Source organism: Ranitomeya variabilis, chromosome 6, assembly GCF_051348905.1.
Source record: "Ranitomeya variabilis isolate aRanVar5 chromosome 6, aRanVar5.hap1, whole genome shotgun sequence".
Taxonomy (NCBI): Eukaryota; Metazoa; Chordata; class Amphibia; order Anura; family Dendrobatidae; genus Ranitomeya; species Ranitomeya variabilis.
Genome location: NC_135237.1, coordinates 78399507 through 78421823, shown reverse-complemented (window position 1 = coordinate 78421823; position 22317 = coordinate 78399507). Strand labels below are relative to the sequence as shown.

The 22317-nt window shown below is 46.1% G+C and overlaps 2 protein-coding genes across 4 annotated transcripts in view; one reads left to right on the top strand and one right to left on the bottom strand.

Moving 5' to 3' along the window:
• Positions 1-3610, bottom strand: part of LOC143781825 (mitogen-activated protein kinase kinase kinase 3-like) — a 155156-nt gene extending 151546 nt beyond the window's left edge. For 2 of the 3 annotated variants that reach the window (XM_077268699.1, XM_077268698.1), the window contains exon 1: positions 3475-3610. In XM_077268699.1, coding sequence (XP_077124814.1) covers positions 3475-3534 — 60 coding nt within the window. In that variant the 5' untranslated portion in view covers positions 3535-3610. The remainder of the gene's footprint in view (positions 1-3474) is intronic. The other variant, XM_077268700.1, reaches the window with a different exon arrangement.
• Positions 3611-9019: 5409 nt separating this feature from the next.
• LOC143781823 (cryptochrome DASH) overlaps positions 9020-22317 on the top strand; it is a 37264-nt gene continuing 23966 nt past the window's right edge. The window contains exons 1-9 of the mRNA XM_077268691.1: positions 9020-9126; positions 13516-13688; positions 14081-14174; positions 16741-16871; positions 17008-17156; positions 17855-17943; positions 19372-19445; positions 19542-19631; positions 20583-20662. Of these exons, the coding sequence (XP_077124806.1) occupies positions 9061-9126; positions 13516-13688; positions 14081-14174; positions 16741-16871; positions 17008-17156; positions 17855-17943; positions 19372-19445; positions 19542-19631; positions 20583-20662 (946 nt within the window). The 5' untranslated portion in view covers positions 9020-9060. The remainder of the gene's footprint in view (positions 9127-13515; positions 13689-14080; positions 14175-16740; positions 16872-17007; positions 17157-17854; positions 17944-19371; positions 19446-19541; positions 19632-20582; positions 20663-22317) is intronic.

Here is a 22317-nt window from a genome sequence, read left to right as displayed (position 1 = left end):
TGGAGACAGGGAAAGGAGAAGTGACTCATCAGTGGAGAAAGAAGCGTGTTTCTCTGATTTCACAAAAGTGTATAGTATAAGGCTTGGACTCGAGGAGACATTTCTAGAGCCACTAATCTTACTATTAATCAGCTTTGCACCAGTTTGGAGTCTTCTCCAAAAAGTGATTAGGTTTTTGCAAAGGGGTTGCGGCCTGCCAACCAACAAATGCTATCCAATGTAATATTATAGCAGTAATATTACTATAATACATGCTGGAAAACAAGCATGCTTCACCAACTAATAGCTGCAGAATTCATGTTTCTGTATATAGACGATGTCCCAAATCTTCTAATATGGAGGTGTCTAAATAAACTCGGCAGACATTACTGCCTGGAGCTACGTGTCATGTCGGACGCTGTTCACACTAGGGCGTCCGACAGACAGCGGTAATTCCTCATTCGTCCACTATATGCTCAGTGGCGCCGGCTAGATTGATCCAGATTGTCCGGGGTTAATCTGGCTGGTACTCGGGTTGGAGGCTGGGTCACGCCCGTTGCCTTTAAATAGTTTTGCTGGGCTTTGGGCGTTGCCGATTATAGCTTGTGTCTTGTGCCTGGTGATCTCAGTCTGGAGTGGTGGTCTAGGAGAGGAAATATCGTATCTGGTGGTGTATTATCCTTTGTCATATTTCTCCTTCCTATATTTGCATTGTTTTGCCCTGTGCACATTATAGTGTTTTCCTGTGTGTCTGCGGCGTGGTGCGTTTTTTAGTTTTCCCTGTCTGTGCTTTCTGTAGGGGTTGGTGAGAGGTCTTATCACTGGGTGGCGGGTGGAGGTTTTAGCTTAGTACTGAAACAGGACTCAGGGTCAGGCCTGGCGGCCCAGACATGCACCCCTTCAGTGTAAACTCTGGGAGAGGGACAGACAGGGTTTCCCTAGTTTGAGGGATATTGCAGGGGCCCGGGTAACCAGCCTTAGTCTACCCAGTACCCCCGTGACACTACGGGTGCAAGACCAAAGCCCAAAGCGCCAGTTCTCACAAATTCCCCCCACTGCGTTGTGTGCAATATGGTGGATCACAGAAAGTTTTTGTTAAGAGAATCTGCATTTAACTATCCAAGCAAAGTGGCTGTGATTTCATGAGCGCTCATTTCATGCCCACTGTGACTTTGAGGAGATGTGTCCACGTTCAGGAAACGCTGCGTCCAGATGTTACAGCATAGTGGAGGGGATTTAATGAAATCCCGTCTCCACTGTGCATTAAAAAACGCATGCGTTTTTCCCGCAAAAACGCACATGCGGTGCGTTTTTTCGGAACGCAGCATGTTGCTACAATGAGCAAAACACGCAGGAACACCGCAGGTGACCTGCCAGTGACCTCAGGTGCATTTTTGGTCAGGATTTTACCTGCATAAAATCCTGACCAAAGCCTGAAGCAAACCTGAACGTGGAAACATACCCTTATGTTGGAGCATTTTTTTCTCTATAGGCTTCTTTGGGGAACCTGAAAAATTGTATGTAAAAAGCGCAGTTTTGTTTTTAAGTGCAGAATTTTATGTGCAAAATAAAAAAAAAAAAATTCAACAAAAACGGGTTAAAATAATGCCTCAAATAACAGGGAATAGGCATTTAAACAAAATCCAGCAAAAAACAAACAAAACAAAAACATAATTAGAGAACATTTTATTGTGTATTTTGGTGCAGACTCCTGCACAAAAGGTGGATAAAAAGCAGCTGAAAAATTGCTGCATTAAGGCTAAGTGTGAACACATCCTAAGCGACAAACACATTCAGTAAACTGGATATTGATTTTTTTTTTTTTTTAAGTAGTAATGTGAGTATAGAACGGAAATAACGTGGTTACTGCTCGGCGGGGCAGTCACATGGCACACACACCAGCGAGGCACTGCGGAAGGGTCTGCTGCAGGTTGTTTTATGCTAATTTTCAGCTGCGTTTTACAGTACCAGCCCAGCCTATGGGATTTCAGGAATCTCATACACACACATTGTTTTTTTTGTCATCAGTACTTTGCATGGTTTTTTAGACATAGGGCATGTCACTTCTTTCAGGCGTTTTGCAGCGTTTTTCACCAATTGACTTGAATGAGTGGTGCCAAAACTTCATTCTATGGAACAGGACTTTTTTTTTCAACACTAAACTTTATCAGCATGCACAAGAGACAAATCTTACAGGCAACAACCGCTGTAAAAAAACGAACAAAAAAAAGCATCAAAAATGCCGCAAAAGAAGAAAAGCGGGAAAAACCAATGAAAACATGTTTTTTTCTGCAGCTTCTTTCCTGCGAAGAGATCAGGTTTTGCTGCAAAAAAACACTGAAAAAAAAATGCCCAGTATGAACTTACCCTAAAACTATTGTCAGCCCATGTAACAAATAATATAGGCTCTAATATAGAGGAAATGCTGTAATAAATGCAAATAGCGAAGCTCTGCTGTAATACACATGATCCCAAATTACATGGATGTAATCTCTGATGATGGTCCTCAATGGAGTGGAAGGGTAGCTCTCATACAATCTGACCCTCAACTCATATATAGTGCAACCACCACAGTTTAATAGTAGCTCGATAGTGCTAGTGGTCCCTACTACAGTGCTAGTGGTCCCTACTACAGTGCTAGTGGTCCCTACTACAGTGCTAGTGGTCCCTACTACAGTGTTAGTGGTCCCTACTATAGAGCTAGTGGTCCCTAATACAGTGCTAGTGGTCCCTACTACCGTGCTAGTAATCCTTACTACCGTGCAAGTGGTCCCTACTACAGTGCTAGTGGTCCCTACTACCGTGCTAGTGGTCCCTACTACAGTGCTAGTGGTCCCTACTACCGTGCTAGTAATCCCTACTACCGTGCTAGTGGTCCCTACTACAGTGATAGTGGTCCCTACTACAGTGATAGTGGTCCCTACTACAGTGATAGTGGTCCCTACTACAGTGCTAGTGGTCCCTACTATAGAGCTAGTGGTCCACAATATAATACCAGTGGTCCCTACTACCGTGCTAGTGGTCCCTACTACCGTGCTAGTGGTCCCTACTACCGTGCTAGTGGTCTCTACTACCGTGCTAGTGGTCCCTACTATAGAGCTAGTGGTCCACAATATAATACCAGTGGTCCCTACTACAGTGCTAGTGGTCCCTACTACAGAGCTCGTGGTCCCTACTATAGAGCTAGTGGTCCCTAATATAATGCCAGTGGTCCCTACTATAGAGCTAGTGGTCCCTGCTACAGAACATATTCGCTCAACTCTAGTCCCTTCTACAATGCCAGTGGTCCCTAATCCAGTGCTGGTCCCTGCAGTAATTTTCACTTTTAGGCAGAATTCTAGCACAGGACGGTGCAGGGAGCGGGCACACTGAGGCTCTGTGACTTCATTGCTCTCAGGAGCCGGCTGCTGCCAGACTTATTATTATTATTATCATAATTATTATTATTATCATTATTATTATCATTATTATTATTATTAATATCATTATACTTACTGTGACTTGTTGCTTGCTCGCAGACCCGCCTCCCGGTAATCCAGCGCTCACAGAGACCATGCACACAGCTCCGGGGCTCCCGGCAGACGACGCTCCATTCTCGGGTCCTCTCTGCAGTTCTTCTCCCCAGGGAAGTATGCAAACAATCCACAGCGACTGTGCAACCTGGCAGCAAACTTCCCTCTCCCTCCCGACAGTGCGGGCACCAGGTCGGGCACACTGCGGGCACCAGGACGGGCACAGCCTCAGAAAACTTCTGTGAAAGTGCGAGCAGCTGGAGGCAGCGAGAAGTGTGATGTCAGCGATCTCCTGACAGCAGGAAACCGAGCGCAGGCCAGAAAGGGAAGCGGCTGACAGCCACCTGCTACTCTGGCGCCATCTGGCGACCACTTTCTATTACTACAGTATAATAAAGATGGTACACTACATGTGTGTCATCATGCTTCCTAAGTAACAGTGCACTTCCAAATATTGCTCCATACAGTTGTCTTCAGCTTTTCCAGCCAAAAACAGTTTTGAGCCTTATGGAAACCATTTTTTTAACATTTTCTTATTGCTACAATCCAGGACCTCGTTTTGTTAAGTTAGCTGTATGAGGGCTTATTTTATTTATTTTTTTATGTGAAATTAATTTTATTTGTGAGTGCCATTGCTTTATGGTATACAACTTATTTACAAACCTTTATTAACTCTTTATTGCAGGAATATAAACAAAATAGCATTAAAAAAAACTAAACTATTGACTGTGCTTCTTTTTTATTAGGCCGGGGTCACACTTGCGAGTGCAATGCGAGAAATTTGCATCGATACCCGGCACTGCCGTCGGCACTCGGGACCGGAGCGTGCGGCTACATGTATTTCTATGCAGCTGAATGCTCCGGTCCGAACCGCCGGCGGCAGTGTCGGGTATTGATGCGAATTTCTCACATTGCACTCGCAAGTGTGACCCCGGCCTTATACTGACAATTGTCAGTGGAGGCTGTGCTAATAGTTCCAGCTGCTACATGCAATGATGTAGGTTGTGGGTTTGATTCCTTGGGAGACCAGATCCCCCCCAAAAAAGGGAGAAAATTACGTTTTTATAATAGTTTTTTATTACTTTTTGAACTTTAATAGAAACAATAAAATCTGACTTTCTTCACCTCTGGAATACAGGTACATAGAAATTTCTATGTACCTGTATTCCAGAGGTTATGTACAGATGTATCTCTATATACCACTATAATCCTCCCTATATAACACTATCCATAGTCCAATGTACTCCTTATAGTCCTCCATATAGTACAATACACTCCCCATAGTCCTCCATATAGCATAATACACTACCCATAGTCCAATGCACTCCCTATAGTCCTCCATCTAGTATAATACACTCCATATAGTCCTCCATATAGTATAATACACTCCCCATAGTCCAATGCACTCCCTATAGTCCTCCATATAGTATAATACACTCCGTATAGTCCTCCATGTAGTATAATACACTCCACAGTCAAATTCACTCCCCATAGTCCTCCATATAGTATAATACACTCCCCATAGACCAATGCACTCCCTATAGTCCTCCATATAGTATAATATGCTCCATATAGTTGAACGCACTTCCCATAGTACTCCATATATTATAGTGCACTCCCCATAGTCCAATGCACTCCTCATAGTCCTTCATATAGTATAATACAGTCCCCATAGACCAATGCACTCCCTATAGTCCTCCATATAGTATAATATGCTCCACATAGTCCAACACACTACCCACAGTGCTCCATATATTATAATACACTCCCTATAGTCCAATGCACTCTCCATAGGCCTCCATACAGTATAATACACTCCCCATATCCTCCCTATGGTATAATGCACTCCCCATAGTCCTCCATATAGCATAATGTATCTGGTAGTCCCCCACATCATATAATGCACACTCATAGTCCTCCATATAGCACAATGCATTACTCATAGTATAATGCACCCCATAGTCCTTCGTATAGTATAATGCATTCCCCATGGTCCTCAATACAGTATGATACAGGTCCCATATAGTATAATGCAACAACCATATAGTATAATGCACTCCCATGGTCCTTAATAGAGTATAATGCAGCCCCCTCATAGAGTATAATGCAGCCCCCACACACACAGTGTAATGCATACACATACATACACACACAGTATAATGCAGACACACACATAAACAATGCTTACTTCTTCCCGTTCTCCTACTGATCTGGCTTCTGCAGAGCATGTTATCAGCTCCACGGCTGGCACAGTGTAGCACACAATGAAGTGACATCATTGTGCGCGCACTGAGTCACAACCAGAGGTAGAATGATGGGAGAGACGCTCTCTCCTCCATCATTGCTTTCAACTGTATTGGCATATATGATGTCAATAAGTTGAATGCGTGATGCGGGGGTGAGGGGGTCGGCACTGGGCGATCCCCTTTACTCACAGGCCCCATTTCAGCAGCGTGGTATGCCGCTGTTAGCGGCACGCCACTGACTGATGGTCCCTGGGGGAACGGGGGCCCTAGGCAGCTGCCTAGTCCGCCTGCCCCTTATGCCGGCCCTGCCTGTCCTACACGATCCCTTCAGCACAATCTATCTGTATATTAATATGTATTATAATTAGCCCTAAGAAGGAACGTTGTTGTACTTAAAAGAAATGTAAATGTGGTTGAAGCCCTGGCTAATACGCAGCTACAACTCTGTCCATCTTTCACCAACACCTCTCCCTGCTTTGATTGTTTCCAGGTTACAGTGTGACAAGAATGGCGTCACGGGACTTATACAGACCAGATGACGCTATGTGGTCAGCCAATCACAGTAACCAAACTGGCTCCAGCATTACAGTGACTGGCAGCAATCCCCACATGTTCATTGGCGGTCTACAAAGCACCAAACATGTGGGGCAGGGACTCGAGTTCCTGCTGGAATATTAAAAAAATACTAGCCGAATAACGAGCATCCCGAGCACACTGATGCTCAAGCGAGTAACAGTGACGAGCATGCTCGCTGATCACTGCGAATAACATGGCATCCATTCACTATAATGAGGCAGCAGAGTTACTCTGGACTCCGTCTGGCATCTGTTCATCGGTGTCCTTTTCAGAAGTGCACAAAACTGTGGCCGACCGCACGTTTATGCAATCCTAAAAAGACAGACACCGCCGGATCACAGGTCAGATGACGTCCACAGTGCCTCCTAACATACAGACGGGGATTTCCGGGAATATCAGGGCTGCACTGCTACAATGTGAGCGATCAGCATCTACAGCGTTAATAAATTAAAGGGAACCTGTTACCCCCCCCCCGGGCGTTTTTAAGGAAAAGCCTCCTTCAGCAGCATTAAGGCTGCATTCTGTGAAGGTGGCTTTTATGTTTCTTATCCCTAGGAACGCCGAAATAGACACTTTTATAAATTGCCCGCCATGCTTCTATTGTGTCCCAGAGGTCTGTCTTCTCCCCCGGTGTCAACCGCCTCAGAGCCGTCAGTCATCTCCCTCTTGCGTCTGAGCGCCGCCTCCTGTGTTCCTGTTATATGCCTGGCGCCTGCACTCTGCCAACATTTCTGGGGTATGCGCTGTGCGCGCTGCTCGGGAACTTATATCAGGGCATGATGTATTGCTCTGGCGCCTGCGCAGTGAGCACCTATCTCTGCGCCTGTCAGCTCTCTAAGACGCTGCCGAGGGAGGAAAGAGGAGGAGGGAGATGGGGAGAGGCGCAGAGATAGATGCTCACTGCGCAGGCGCCAGATTCCCAGCCCCGCAGTGTGAATACATCATAACGCACTGTGGGGCGGGATCTGTGCGAGAGCAATGCACCATGCCCTGATGTAAGTTCCCGAGCAGCGCGCACAGCGCATACCCAAGAAATGTTGGCAGAGCGCATGGCATGTAACAGTAAGGCTATGTGCACACGTTGCGAATTGGTGTGCGGATTTTTCCGCACAGTTTTTGCAAAATCCGCAGGTAAACGGCACTGCGGAATTACTGTGAATTTGCTAGTTTTGTGCGGATTCCACCTGCGGTTTTCCATCTGCAGATTCCTATTGAGGAGCCGGTGTAAACCCCTGCGGAATCCGCACAAAGAATTGATGTGCTGCGGAACAAACAATGCTACGTTTCTGCGTGTTTTTTTCTGCAGCATGTGCACAGCGGATTTCGGTTTCCATAGGTTTACATGGTACTGTACAACGCATGGAAAACAGCTGCAGATCCGCAGGATCAAATCCGCTGCGTGTGCACATAGCCTAACACTGGAGGCAGCGCAGACGCAAGAGGGAGATGACTGACGGCTCTGAGGCGGTTGACACCGGGGTAGAAGACATACCTCTGGGACACAATAGAGGTATGGTGGGCAATTTATAAAAGTCATTATTTCTGCGTTCCTAGGCATAAGGCTGCCGTCACACTAGCAGTACTTGGTCAGTATTTTACATCAGTATTTGGAAGCCAAAACCAGGAGTGGAACAAATAAAGGAAAAGTATAATAGAAACATATGCACAGGGCCGGCCCGAGAGATTATGGCGCCCTAGGCGAAACTATTTTGTTGCGCCCCTACTACTTTTAACATACCTCCCAACTTTTGCACCGTGGCAAATTTTGTGCTGCTGAAGGTGCCTCTGCCCTCTTTGGGGTCATACTCACTTGCGAGAAACTCGGATGAGTCTCGCACGTCCGTACCCGGCACTGCACTGGGCACTCAGGAGCGGAGCGTGCGGCTGTATGTATTCCTATGCGGCTGTATGTATTCCTATGCGGCTCCATGTATTCCTATGCGGCTCCATGTATTCCTCTGCGGCTCCATGTATTCCTATGCGGCTGTATGTATTCCTATGCGGCTCCATGTATTCCTCTGCGGCTGTATGTATTCCTCTGCGGCTGTATGTATTCCTCTGCGGCTCCATGTATTCCTCTGCGGCTCCATGTATTCCTCTGCGGCTCCATGTATTCCTCTGCGGCTCCATGTATTCCTCTGCGGCTCCATGTATTCCTCTGCGGCTCCATGTATTCCTCTGCGACTCCATGTATTCCTCTGCGGCTCCATGTATTCCTCTGCGGCTCCATGTATTCCTCTGCGGCTCCATGTATTCCTCTGCGGCTGTATGTATTCCTATGCGGCTCCATGTATTCCTCTGCGGCTCCATGTATTCCTCTGCGGCTCCATGTATTCCTCTGCGGCTCCATGTATTCCTCTGCGGCTCCATGTATTCCTCTGCGGCTGTATGTATTCCTATGCGGCTCCATGTATTCCTCTGCGGCTCCATGTATTCCTCTGCGGCTCCATGTATTCCTCTGCGGCTCCATGTATTCCTCTGCGGCTCCATGTATTCCTATGCGGCTGTATGTATTCCTATGCGGCTGTATGTATTCCATTTCCTATGCAGCCGCACGCTCCGATCTGACTGCCGGGTATTGACGTGCGGGACTCATCCGAGTGTAAACCCCCGGGGGTGACAGGTTCCCTATAAGCTCTGACATAGTCCGTGTAGGTCGCCCTCTAGTGGCTGTACTGTGAACTGCAGTAGACTTGTAAGGTAGGCGGGATTTGACAGAACAGCAGCCAAGTGACAAGTTGAGAGCAATGGCGGCGCCGGGCAGGACTATCATCTGTCTGCTGAGGAACGACCTGCGCTATCACGATAATGAGGTACTGATCGCCTGATGCTCCGGTATATCGCCGAGTGCACGACTCTACCCCGAGCTGCTGCAGTTACGAGAGCTGCAAGAGGTTACACAACAGCCGCGCACTGCTGCCGGCTACGGGCACGCTGATTGGCTTGCTGGTGCAGCTTGTATAACACGGGGGCGGAGCTGTGCTACACGTGTGCGGCGGGGGACGGGGCGGAGCGCAGGATGGAAGGAGCGGAGCGCAGGAAGGAGCGGAGCGCAGGATGGGCGGAGCGGAGCGCAGGATGGGCGGGGCGGGGCGCAGGAAGGAGCGGAGCGCAGGATGGCGGGGCAGAGCGTAGGATGGACGGGGCAGAGCGCAGGATGGACGGGGCGGAGCGCAGGATGGACGGGGCGGAGCGCAGGATGGACGGAGCGGAGCGCAGGAAGGAACGGAGCACAGGATGGGCGGGGCGGAGCGCAGGATGGCGGGGCAGAGCGTAGGATGGACGGGGCAGAGCGCAGGATGGCGGGGCAGAGCGCAGGATGGCGGGGCGGAGCGTAGGATGGACGGGGCGGAGCGCAGGATGGACGGGGCGGAGCGCAGGATGGACGGGCGGAGCGCAGGATGGACGGGGCGGAGCGCAGGATGGACGGGGCGGAGCGCAGGATGGACGGGGCAGAGCGCAGGATGGACGGGGCAGAGCGCAGGATGGACGGGGCAGAGCGCAGGATGGACGGGGCAGAGCGCAGGATGGACGGGGCAGAGCGCAGGATGGACGGGGCAGAGCGCAGGATGGACGGGGCAGAGCGCAGGATGGACGGGGCAGAGCGCAGGATGGACGGGGCGGAGCGCAGGATGGCGGGGCAGAGCGTAGGATGGACGGGGCAGAGCGCAGCGGGTTCTATAGGCGCAGACTTGTAACAGAAACCTGTGTGTTCAGAGTTCTGCCATTGTGTGATGCATGTGTGGATAATTATGAGCCCTTTCATTAACCAATTAACCATTAATTAATTTTTTCATACTTTTTCTTCCCCTTCTTCTAAGCTCCATAACTATTTATTTTTCCCATAGCCATAAATAACATTTCTTGTGTTTTTTTTTCTCATTACAACATTTACATTATAGGTGAACTTATTTGATATTTTTATTATATAGATTTAAATTTTAAAGCCATGGTGACACCAACTTGTTTTTTTTTTTGCTTAGGTTTTGAGTCATTAAAGTCCAAAAACCGTAGCAAGAGGGGCCTTTAGTAGGCCTAAGGCCGGGTTCACATTAGCATTCGGGGGCTTTGCGGAGGATTGCATACGTCCTCCGTTAAGCTCCGCCTACTTCTGCATGTGTCCTGCGTACCTATCTTTAACACTGGGTATGCAGATGTAAGCGGATGCATTATTTGGACGCGCCCGCCGTCTGCGCAAGACGCAACTTGTTGTGTTCCCATGTGGTCAGGCGCTTCAAAACAATGCATCCGCTTACATCTGCATACCCAATGTTAAAGATAGGTACGCAGGACACATGCAGAAGTATGCGGAGCTTAACGGAGGACGTATGCAACCCTCCGCAAAGCCCCTGAACGCAAATGTGAACTTAGCCTTATGCAGCTATGGAACCCATCAGTTCCCCACAGTTGTTGAGTGCTTACATGGGCGAGTCACTTAAAGGGATCCTGTCAACACAGAATGACTGTTCACACCAAGCACAAGCGATGCCTCCCAGTGGGGCCAATCACTTATATGCACCTTCCCACCTGCTTGCTTTGCTTCTGTCACCACCCTCCTCTGGCCTATGAAGCCAGAGCTGTCAATCAAAGAAGAGGAGGGATGATTGGCCGTGAATCTCAGAGCGGTGGGACTTAATTTGAGCAGCCATTCTGTACTGACAGTGTCCCTTTAAATGCTGCTGTTAAACATTGACCATGAACCTGACAGCTGATACATGCGGGCCAGCCATAGTCAGCACATATCAGACATCGCTGTATGATCCCAGCCAGGTACGTCTGACTCTGAAACACTGCGGCGATCACAGCTGGTCGTCCAGGCGGATCCTCAGAGCCGTACGTACCTGGCTGAGATCATACAGCGGTGACACAGGCCGCCACAGATCGGGAGCAGTGTCTGCTGTCAGCTTCTCTCTAATCAGCAGGGATTGGATCTAGCTCCTGTCGCTGCTGTCAGTGGCAGGTGTTGGCTGTGCAAGCTTATATCCACACACAGCGTTTTTTTCTGCAGCCTAAACCTGCTGTCTGGCAGTAAAAAAAAATGGTAAGATAAAAACTTAGCTGCACTTTTTGGCATGGATTATATGTGTGATCACGTAAAGTGCTGCAAAAATGCATTGAAACCCATTTGTTGCATTTTGCGCTCTCTCTTTGCTTTCTACGGGTGAAAGAAAAATGCTAAAAAAAAAACATTCTGCAGTCTTTAATTGCCGACAGGAGCAAAATCCATGAGATTTCGGAAGTCCCACTGCAAATGCACAAGTCCCAGGACATACTTGTACTCTCTGAGGCATTAGGCTATGTGCACACGTTGCGGATTTGACGTTGCGGATTTGCAGCCGTTTTCCATGCGTTGTACAGTACCATGTAAACCTATGGAAAACCAAATCCGCAGTGCACATGCTGAAAATACTGCACAGAAACACTGCGTTGTATTTTCTGCAGCATGTCAATTCTTTGTGCGGATTCCGCAGCATTTTACACTTACTCCTCAGTAGGAATCCACAGGTGTAAAAACCGCAGGTGGAATCCACACTAAAACCGTTGTAAATCCCCAGATTCTGCATGGAAAAATCCGCCCACGAATCCGCAACATGTGCACATACCCTTAAAGGGGCTCTTTTGGCAATTGGGTTTCATTAAAAAATATCCATAGTTTGGTTTTACAGGCTATTTCTTTCCCTGCACACTCAACTGTGATGTGGTCATAAATGAGCTCAGAGGAGCTCGGAAAAAGATAGAAGAGTTACAAACTCCCCTTCACACCACCATAGCGGGCTGACTGACGGATTCGAAGGCTATGTGCACACGTTGCGGATTTGCCTGCGAATTTTTCCGCACTGAATCCGCATCTCTTGGCAGAAAACGCAGGTGCGTTTTTTTTGTGCGGATTTGATGCATTTTTGAAAGCTAAATAAAGATCTATTATTGAACATTAAAAAAAAAAAGATTTATGATGTCATTTATTGTCCAACCTCCTCTTTTACATTTGTCCAACCCACACTCCATTACACACAGATCGATAGATAATAGATAGGAGGAATGAGATAGATAGATATATAGATAGAGAGATAGAAGGAATGAGATAGATGATAGATAGATAGAAGGAATGAGAGATAGATAGATCTATAGATACATATATATATATATATATATATATTCATATATCTATAGATATATCTATGGATAGATGTAAATAGATATATGGATAGATATATATATGTATCTATAGATATATCTATCTATAGATATTTCTACAGATATATCCATAGATATCCATCTATAGATATATAGATATATCTATGGATATATCCATAGATATATAATAGCAAGGCTGATGTTTATTAATGAACAATATGTTTAATTTTGAACAAAAATGGGAAAAAAAATGGCGTGGGCTCCCGCACAATTTTCTGCGCCAGAGGGGAAAGCCGACGGCCGGGGGCCAATATTTATAGCCTGGGAAGGGGGTAATACCCATGGCCCCTTCCCAGGCTATGAATATCAGCTCATAGCTGTCTGCATAGCCTTTACTGGCTAGTAATATAAGGGGACCCCCCCAAAAAAATGACGTGGGGTCCCCCTATATTTTATAGCTAGAAAGGCTACGCAGACAGCTGCGGGCTGATATTCATAGCCTAGGAAGGGGCCATGGATATTTCCCCCGGCTACAAATTCCAGCTCCCAGCCGCCCCAGAAATGGCGCATCTGTACGATGCGCCAATTCTGGCACTTTCCCACTTCGGGTATGTGCACACGCTGCGGATTTTGCTGCGGATCCGAAGCTGCAGATCCGCAGCAGTTTTCCCAAAGTTTATAGTATCATGAAACCTATGGGAAAAAAAATCCCTGTGCACATGCTGAGGAAAAATCAGCGCGGAAACGCAGCGGATTATTTTCCGCAGCATGTCAATTCTTTGTGCGGATTCCGCAGCGGTTTTCAACCAGCACCAATAGGAAAGTGCAGTTGAAAAACCGCAGAAGAAACCGCGAGAAAATCCGCAGTGAAAACCGCAGTGGTTTTGCACTGCGGATTTTCCAAATCCGCTGCGGAAAAATCCGCAGCAGAATCCGCAACGTGTGCACATACCCTTAGAATAAGCAATAGATACTGAGGAGCTCTGTAGGGAATAAGGGGGTCGCCTGTGATTTCTGGTGGTCCTATTTCTGTGCAGAAGACGTCCACTATTTTCTTTATGTTGCAGGTGTTGCTCTGGGCTCACAGAAATGCAGATCACATCGTCCCTCTCTACTGCTTTGATCCAAGACACTATTTGGGAACACATTACTACAATTTCCCCAAGACCGGGCCCCATCGCTTAAAGTTTCTGTTAGAAAGTGTGCAGGACTTGAGAAACATGCTCCAGAAGAAAGGAAGGTAAGACTGATTGTAGGACTGTAGTAAAAAGGAAGGTAAACGTATGTTCACACATGGCATTTTGTAGCATTTTTCACCATTTTAATGAATGGGGGAAAAAAGACATAAAAGCGCACGTATTTCACACAATGTTATTCTTCCCAAAACTCTTGCATTTTGATGCAGAAAAAAACGTTGCGGGTGAACAAACCCTTAGGCCACATTCAGTATTTGTTCAGTATTTTATATCCGTATTTGTAACCAAAACCAGGAGTGGAACAAATACTGATGCAAAATACTGACCAACTACTGAACGGTGTCACCATGGTCTAAGGCTGATTGTAGGACTTAAGTTTTTATTTGGGAACATACAATGTAGACCACCACTCTCATCATCCTTTGTATCTTTACAGCAATTTGCTATTTAGAAGAGGTCAACCTGAAAATGTCATTGAGGATCTGATCAAGCAGATCGGTGCAGTGTTCGCCGTGGCTCTACAAGAAGAGGTATGTTCAGTCTGTGACGGCCGTCTCATACAGTAATTTACTGTCGGGTGGTTGGAAGCTCGACACCTGGCTATGTTCGGCTATTAGTAGGGCCCTCATGAGAACCTACTTCTCATCTCTCATATCCTCCCTGTCTCACAACCCTAAACAGTTATTCAACACCTTCAATTCTCTCCTCCGTCCCCCAGCACCTCCTCCCTCCCCACTCATCTCAGCTGAAGATTTTGCCTCATTTTTCAAGCAGAAGATTGATAACATCAGAGACAGTTTTGGTCGACAACCCCAGAGCCTTTCCTCCCAAATGCCCAGCCCTCCACCTCCAAAACCAACTTCTCTACCATTGCAGAAGATCGACTCTACTCTCCTCTCAAGATCGCATCTCACCACCTGTGCACTTGACCCGATCCCTTCCCACTTCATCCCAAACCTCGCCACAAACTTCATCCCAACCCTAACCCATCTCTTCAACCTATCAGTAACAACTGGTGTTTTCTTCTCAAGCTTTAAGCACACCTATCCTCAAAAAGCACTCTCTTTACCCATCCTCTGCATCTAGCTATCGCCCCATATCACTTCTCCCCTATGCTTTAAAACTACTGGAACAACAAGTCCATCTTGAACTGTCTTCCTGCTCCCTCTTCGACCGCTTGCAATCTGGCTTCCGGTCACCCCACTCCACTGAAACAGCTCTAACTAAGGTCACCAATGACCTACTAACCGCCAAGAGCAAGTAACACTATGTCCTCCTCCTCCTGGACCTGTCCTCTGCCTTTGACACAGTGGACCATTCCCTATTACTACAGACCCTCTCATCCCTTGGCATCACAGACTTGGCCCTATCCTGGATCTCATCATACCTAACAGACCGGACATTCAGCGTCTCCCACTCACACACCACCTCCTCACCTCGCCCCCTATGTGTCGAAGTCCCGCAAGGTTCAGTCCTAGGGCCCCTGCTCTTCTCATTTACACCTTTGGCCTGGGACATCTCATAGAATCTCAGTTTTCAGTATCATCTCTATGCTGATGACACACAGATCTACATCTCTAGACCAGATATCACCACCCTACTAACCAGAATCCCTCAATGTCTGTCCACTATTTCATCCTTCTTCTCCGCTAGATTTCTAAAACTTAACATGGACAAAACAGAATTCATCATCTTTCCCCCAACGAACCTATCCATTACAGTAAATGGCTGCCCACTCTCCCCAGTCCCACAAGCTCGCTGCCTCGGGGTAATCCTTGACACTGATCTCTCCTTCAAACCACATAGCCAAGCCCTTACCACTTCTTGCCGCCTTCAACTCAAAAATATTTCACGGATCCGTACATTCCTAAACCAAGAATCTGCAAAAACCCTAGTCCATGCCCTCATCACCCGCCCCGACTACTGCAACCTCCTGCTCTGTGGCCTCCCCTCTAACACTCTCGCACCCCTCCAATCTATTCTAAAGTCTGCTGCCCGACTAATCCACCTGTCCCTCTGCTATTCCCCGGCCTCTCCCCTCTGTCAGTCCCTTCACTGGCTCCCCATTACCCAGAGACTCCAGTACAAAACCCTAACCGTGACATACAAAGCCATCCACAACCTGTCTCCTCCATACATCTGTGACCTCGTCTCCCAGTACTTACCTGCACGCAACCTCCTTCTCTACTCCCCTCTTATCTCCTCTTCCCACAATCGTATACAAGATTTCTCTCGCGCATCCCCCCTAGTCTGGAACTCTCTACCACAACATATCAGACTCTCGCCTACCATCGAAACCTTCAAAAAGAGCCTGAAGACCCACCTCTTCCGACAAGCCTACAACCTGCAGTAACCACTGATCAACAAACCGCTGCATGACCAGCTCTACCCTCACCTACTGTATCCTCACCAATCCCTTGTAGATTGTGAGCCCTCGTGGGCAGGGTTCTCTCTCCTCCTGTACCAGACATGACTTGTATTGTTTAAGATTATTGTGCTTGTTTTTATTATGTATACCCCTCCTCACATGTAAAGCGACATAAAATAAATGGCGCTATAATAATAAATAATAATAATGTGCTGGAAGCAGGGCTGTGGAGTTGGTAAGCCAAACCTTCGACTCCTCAATTTCCATGACACCAACTCCCTCTCCACCAAAATGGGCTCAGACTCCGACTCCAAAGCCCTGACAGGGCTGTGGAGTCGGTAAGCCAAACCTCCAACTCCGACTTCTCAATTTCCATGACTCCGACTCCACCAAAATGGGCTCCGACTCCAACTCCACGACTCCGACTTCACAGTCCTGGCTGGAAGTGTACAGAGCAGGAACACTACAGCTCTGTGCACTGTGTAGTGGCCTTTTCTTTGGGTTCTGTAGCTCCGCTCCCATTCACTTCAGTAAGAGCTGTGCTGCAGTACCTGAGATTGGCCACAGAGCTGTAGCGTTCCTTCTCCGTATGCTCTAGCCTTCCCTTGGCTTCCGGAGCGGCATTGTAGAGATGTTGGGTGTCGGACCCCCACCAAGCTGACATCACCTATCCCAAGGCCTATGTCCTGGACAAGTCGTATCAATGACCTATAACAACTATTCTTTAGGCAACAAAGGAAGAGCTGGATGTCGAGAAGTCCGTAAAACAAGTCTGCACCCAGCACGGTGTCAGGTTTCATACAATCTGGGGGTCCACGTTGTATCATCGGGAAGATCTACCCTTCCGACACATCTCTAGGTAACGTTTTCAAAATTTGCAAGTGTCATGAAAATGACCTTTTTGATGTAAACTTTGGGCCCTGGTCACATGTGGGGGCCCGCTGCGACCACGTTCTGTCTCTACAGGCACCTAATGATTTCATGTTATCTTGTAGTTTACCGGATGTCTATACGCAGTTCAGGAAAGCTGTAGAGGCGCAAAGCAAAGTACGGCCAACATTACAGATGCCAGAGAAGGTGAAGTCTTTGCCACCAGACCTGGAGGACGGCTCTGTCCCGACGGTGGATGATTTTGGGCAGCAAGGTTGTAGCATTCTGCCGGATGGTCATTAATGCTTCCTGATCAAAGCATCTGTGATACAATTACCTAAGCGTGTAAAAAAGGTTAAATGTAAGATCTGCCTTAGGGCCCGTGAATGACAGATTTTCTCATACGAGTGCTATTCGAGTCAGATCAAAATCGGCAATGCAAAAAAAAAATCTGTCTGCGCTTGGATGGCGCCCTATTGTGATCTGATTTTCAGTGACTGACAGAATGGAGAATGTGGAGAAACATTTTTTTTCTCTCTCCATAGACAAGAAAAACTGATGTCACTCTGATGAAACCCTGATTTTAATGATCGGTCTGTTTTTCACGTATGTGGCTAAATCAGTCGTGTGAACCTACCCTCAGGCGCTGTAAACACTTTTATAATTGCTCAATTGTGCAAACTAAAATAATTAAAAAAAAAACTTTATACTTCACCAACATCGGAGGAACGGTGATGGTTTGGGATGTGTGACCGCTGCAGCTGATCAGCGACTGCTGACTGGTGGGAGCTTTCCATTAGAGTGTCCGATGAGCAGAGAAGATGGTTCACACATGTGAAGAGCCTGAAAGTTGTTTTTTTTTTTTGTTTTTTTTTAAACATCTGTGAATATTGTTAGGTCTTTATTATTTCTTGTTTGGTTTGGTGTTATGGTTCTTTATAACATTCCGGATTTATTTGTCATGGTCGACAGAACCTCTAACAGATCCAAGGTCAGCGTTCCCCTGCAGCGGTGGTGAGAGTCAAGCTTTGCAGAGACTGCAGCATTATTTCTGGGATTCGGTAAGTAATGAAGGTACTCTGTACTTCTTGGGACAACTACTGTTCTGCTCGTCAAACGTTCGGCGCATTTTATCATTGGGGGTGCAGAGCTACCAACAATTGTATTAAAACTTGGGAATAAAAATTAAACAATCTTTTTGTCTTGACCACATGGCAAGAAACGAGTACTACTTGCAACTACAGATGTAAACTAGTAATCTGTATAATTTTTAATCCCTTGGCACCATCTCTCATTTTCAGCCGAAGGCACTAGGGGGCGTATTTGCTGAGATTTCTATATAGCAGGAGTCGAGTTGCCCCAGAATTGGCGCTATCTCCAGACCAGCTAGTTAACACCTTACATGCTGTGGTCAGTTGCGACCGCGGCATCTCTTCTGTTAGACTTTAGGGTATGTGCACACGTTCAGGAATTTTCGCGTTTTTTGCACGTTTTTTCGTGATAAAAACGCTATAAAAATGCATAAAAACGCATAGATATGCATGCTATCATTTAGAATGCATTCCGCATTTTTTGTGCACATGATGCGTTTTTTTCCGCAAAAAAAAAAACGCATTGCGGGAAAAGAAGCATCATGTTCATTATTTTTGCGGATTTTTTGCGGATTTCCCATTGTTTTGGAGTATCAGGAAAAAAAACGCAAAAAAATCTGCATAAAATCCGCAAGAAAAAAATGCGTCAAATCCGCGCAAAAAAAAAAAAAACCGCATGCAGAATTCCTGCGGAAAACCTCAGATTTATCTCAGGAAAATTCTGCATGCATTCCGGACGTGTGCACATACCCTTAGGAGTAAGCTCCCTGTATTATCCCATTGGTCTCGTCCACTGTGCGGTTCCAGGGAGTCCATAAATTGTAAAGTCATTCTATTGAAGGATCCCAGGTCTGCTATCTTAGTACTCCTAGTGATCCGTGCTATAGGCGAGGCGAAAAAGGAGAACGCTGACCGGCCAGATTTCTGCAGTACAGAAGTATTATAGGGTGTTGTACAAATGATTGCATGGTCCCTAGTGGGACTAACAAAAAGTTAAAAAAATATTAAGAAATCTAGTAAATAACATAAAAATTAAAACCCACCCATTCCGCCAGAACTACGAGATCATGCCTCCTGACAGTGCCAGGGAGGGATATGGGAAGGTGCTGGCTGTGCCAGGTGTAGTGGGGGAGTCGGAGCATTTATTTACTGGTATGCAGCGCGTTTTCCTTTTCTTTTATAATCCTATTTACAGTGTTTGTATGTATTTTATTTTATATTTTAATGAAAGGTGGGGCGCTACGATATTCCCATAAATTTGATCGCTTGTTTATAGTTATAGTTCCACCTTCAGCTACATACATATATTATAAATCCAGTCTCCAGTCCCGTTGCCAAGAATCATCCCGACTTCTGATCTCTGGTGGTTTATTTTTGTGGCTTTTTTTTATTCTTCAGAATCTGGTTGCCTCTTATAAAGACACTCGTAATGGCCTGATAGGAGTGGATTATTCTACCAAATTTGCTCCATGGTAAGTTTCAGTCCAGGAGTGAATGATGAAACACATAACATTAGTGTGAGGAGCCAGTGACAGTGCAGCGCTCCTGTACTTATTCCTGTGTTTCAGGCTTGCGCTGGGCTGTATCTCCCCCCGATATATATCTGAGCAGATCAGCAAATATGAGCAGGAACGAACTGCAAATCAGAGTACATACTGGTAAGAAGGATCCAGCAATTTCTTTATTGAATTCTTTCTGAACTTTTATAGTCGTAGTAATATGAGAATAATCTTTTATTAGAGAACACAGGCCCAAGACATCCCAAATAAAAGGTGGGTGGCTGATGGCCCAAGGCATTTTCCTACCCTTTTTAAAAAGCTCCTATCACAAATGTAATTTTCATTTTTTGTAAACGCTGCTGTTCTCTTGAATCTGGCATTATTTTTCTCTTGATTCTGCGCCTCTCCATTCCTGAGACATGCCCCCCTCTTCCCTGTACAGTATATAAATCTAGTATTTTAACCAAGTGGGTGTGGCCAACAACTCTTCTATATCAGCATCTTTTTTAGGATCACACCCAGTTGGCTAAAAAGATGAGATTTATATGCAGGGAAAAGAGGTCCATATCTCTGGAACGGAAAGGCTCAGGAACAAAAAATGATCAATGCCGGATTCAGGAGATCAGCTGCACTTATTCCAGGTAAAGGTAACATATTTATGGCAATTGACAGGTCCTCTTTAGAGAGCAATTAAACTTATACAACGTTTTTAATTGTTTGAGTGTACTTGTAATGTCAGATTGGTGGGGGTCTGTGTCCTGAGGCCCCACTGATCCCTCCGGCACCCCCTCGAGGGGTGCGCAGCTCAGGCGAAAGGAGCGCACCGTTTCTTCCTGAGCGCGCACACAGAGCTAAGTACAGATTCAGTACTAGGCTTGTTTTCAGTCGGAACGTTCTAGGCATCTAGAACCTCTGTTGTTACCATGGATCTGAAAAAAAAAAAAAATACATAAAAAAATGTGTTTTTCTATATGGCTTTGAAGGCCAAATTGGTGTACAAAGTGCACAACTCCGTAATCCATAAAATATTTGGCGGGACGCAACTCATCCACGGGTACACGGCCTTACTCCAAAATTTCATAACACAAGTGGTTTCATTTCTGTTTTTAGGGTAATTTTTGAGCTTTTATGGAGAGATTACTTCCGTTTTGTGGCTCTGAAATATGGAAGAAGGATATTCTTCTTGAGAGGTACGTCGGATTGATAAATGCTCTGTTTGCAGTATTGAGAACAGTGTTTGAAGCTTATTTTTCCATAGATAAAAGGGTTATTATCAAGATTGCAACTTATCACCTATTTACATGATCATCGCAGAGTCCCGACTCCCCGTCTGAATAGAGCAGTGGTTGTACATGTGCACTGCGGCTCCATTCATTGTAGGCCTGCTGGAGATAGCCGAAGCCTATTTCCATACTCTTTTTTTTTTTTTTTTTTTTTTTTTTCAACAATAAGTTTTTATTGAAACATTTTCAAATTTACAAATAATGCAATAACTCAGGTATCATTACAAACTGAAAATCAACGTGTGCATAAAAGGCGTGTAAGCAAATAACACGTAGTTCTTTAATCAAACAACTACAAGGGGTAGGGGGGAAATGGAGTAAGGCACAAATGGGGGAAAAGAAAAAAAAAAAGGGAGAGGAGGGGGGGGGGGGAGGGAGACCGAGGGTGAGATTGCGTTGTGTACAGTGATTATGAAGAGTTGTTCTGAATCAGACAGTTCAGGGTTGGTTAGATAAAGTACAGGAACCGCAAAGGGGGTGTGGTTGGTATATTCCGCCCAGGGAAGCCATATTCTTTCAAATTTACTGACATTGTCCATGAGAATAGCCAACAGTTTCTCGTTAATCATATACCAAGAGAGGCGAGACTTAACTGCGGAAAAATCTATAGTTGTTTTTTTCCAGGCCAAAACTATTGTTTGCTTGGTTGCTAGAAATATAAATGATATAAGAGCCTGGGTGTGTTTGGGAATATTAGGGATGCGTTTATTGAGCAGGGCCTCCCAGGGGTTCTTTCTGAGGCTTATATTTGTGACCGAGAAGACTAAATGGTAAACTCTGATCCACAGTCTCCTAACCGTCGGGCATAGCCACCAGATATGGAACATATCTCCAGTAGAGTTGCATCCTCTGAAGCAGTTTGAGGGGTAGTTGGCCACTGCCTTAGCTACTCTCGCTGGGGTCAGGTACCAACGGGTTAATACTTTATAATTAGTTTCTAACATAAGGGTATTTAGGATTCCTCCAGTTGAGGAGGACCAAATTTGGGACCATTCGGAATCGGTCAGGGTAGATCCAATATCGGACTCCCATCGAGATGTATATTTTAAACAATTTCTATGTGAGGGGGAGTTGATTTGCGAATAGAGGAGAGATATAGTACCTGGGGCGTGGGGGTTTTGACGGCATCTTTGTTCAAATGGAGTGAAAGAGTATGGGGGATCAGAATTCTTCAGTAAAGAGCTGATAAAGTTCTTAAGTTGTAAATATCGAAATACTTCTCCAGGGGGGAAACCATATTTTTCTCTAAGGGTTGGGAATGGGATAATCCCATCTATATTGAAGAGGTGGTGGACTTTTCCATACTCTTTTTAAAGGGAACCTGTCACCCCGTTTTTTGAAGATGAGCTAAAAATAGCGTTAAATAGGGGCAGAGCTGGGCGTTACATTAGTGTCTTTGTGTGCCTTTATTACCCACCTATGCTGCCGAAATACCTTTGTAAAGTCGCCGTTTTCTGCTGTCACTCACGCTGGTCTGGTCCTATGGGTGTGGTGACAGCGCTGTTTCTCCCCCAGATCAGGCTCATCATTACGTTGGTGGCGTAGTGGTGTGTGCATGTCCA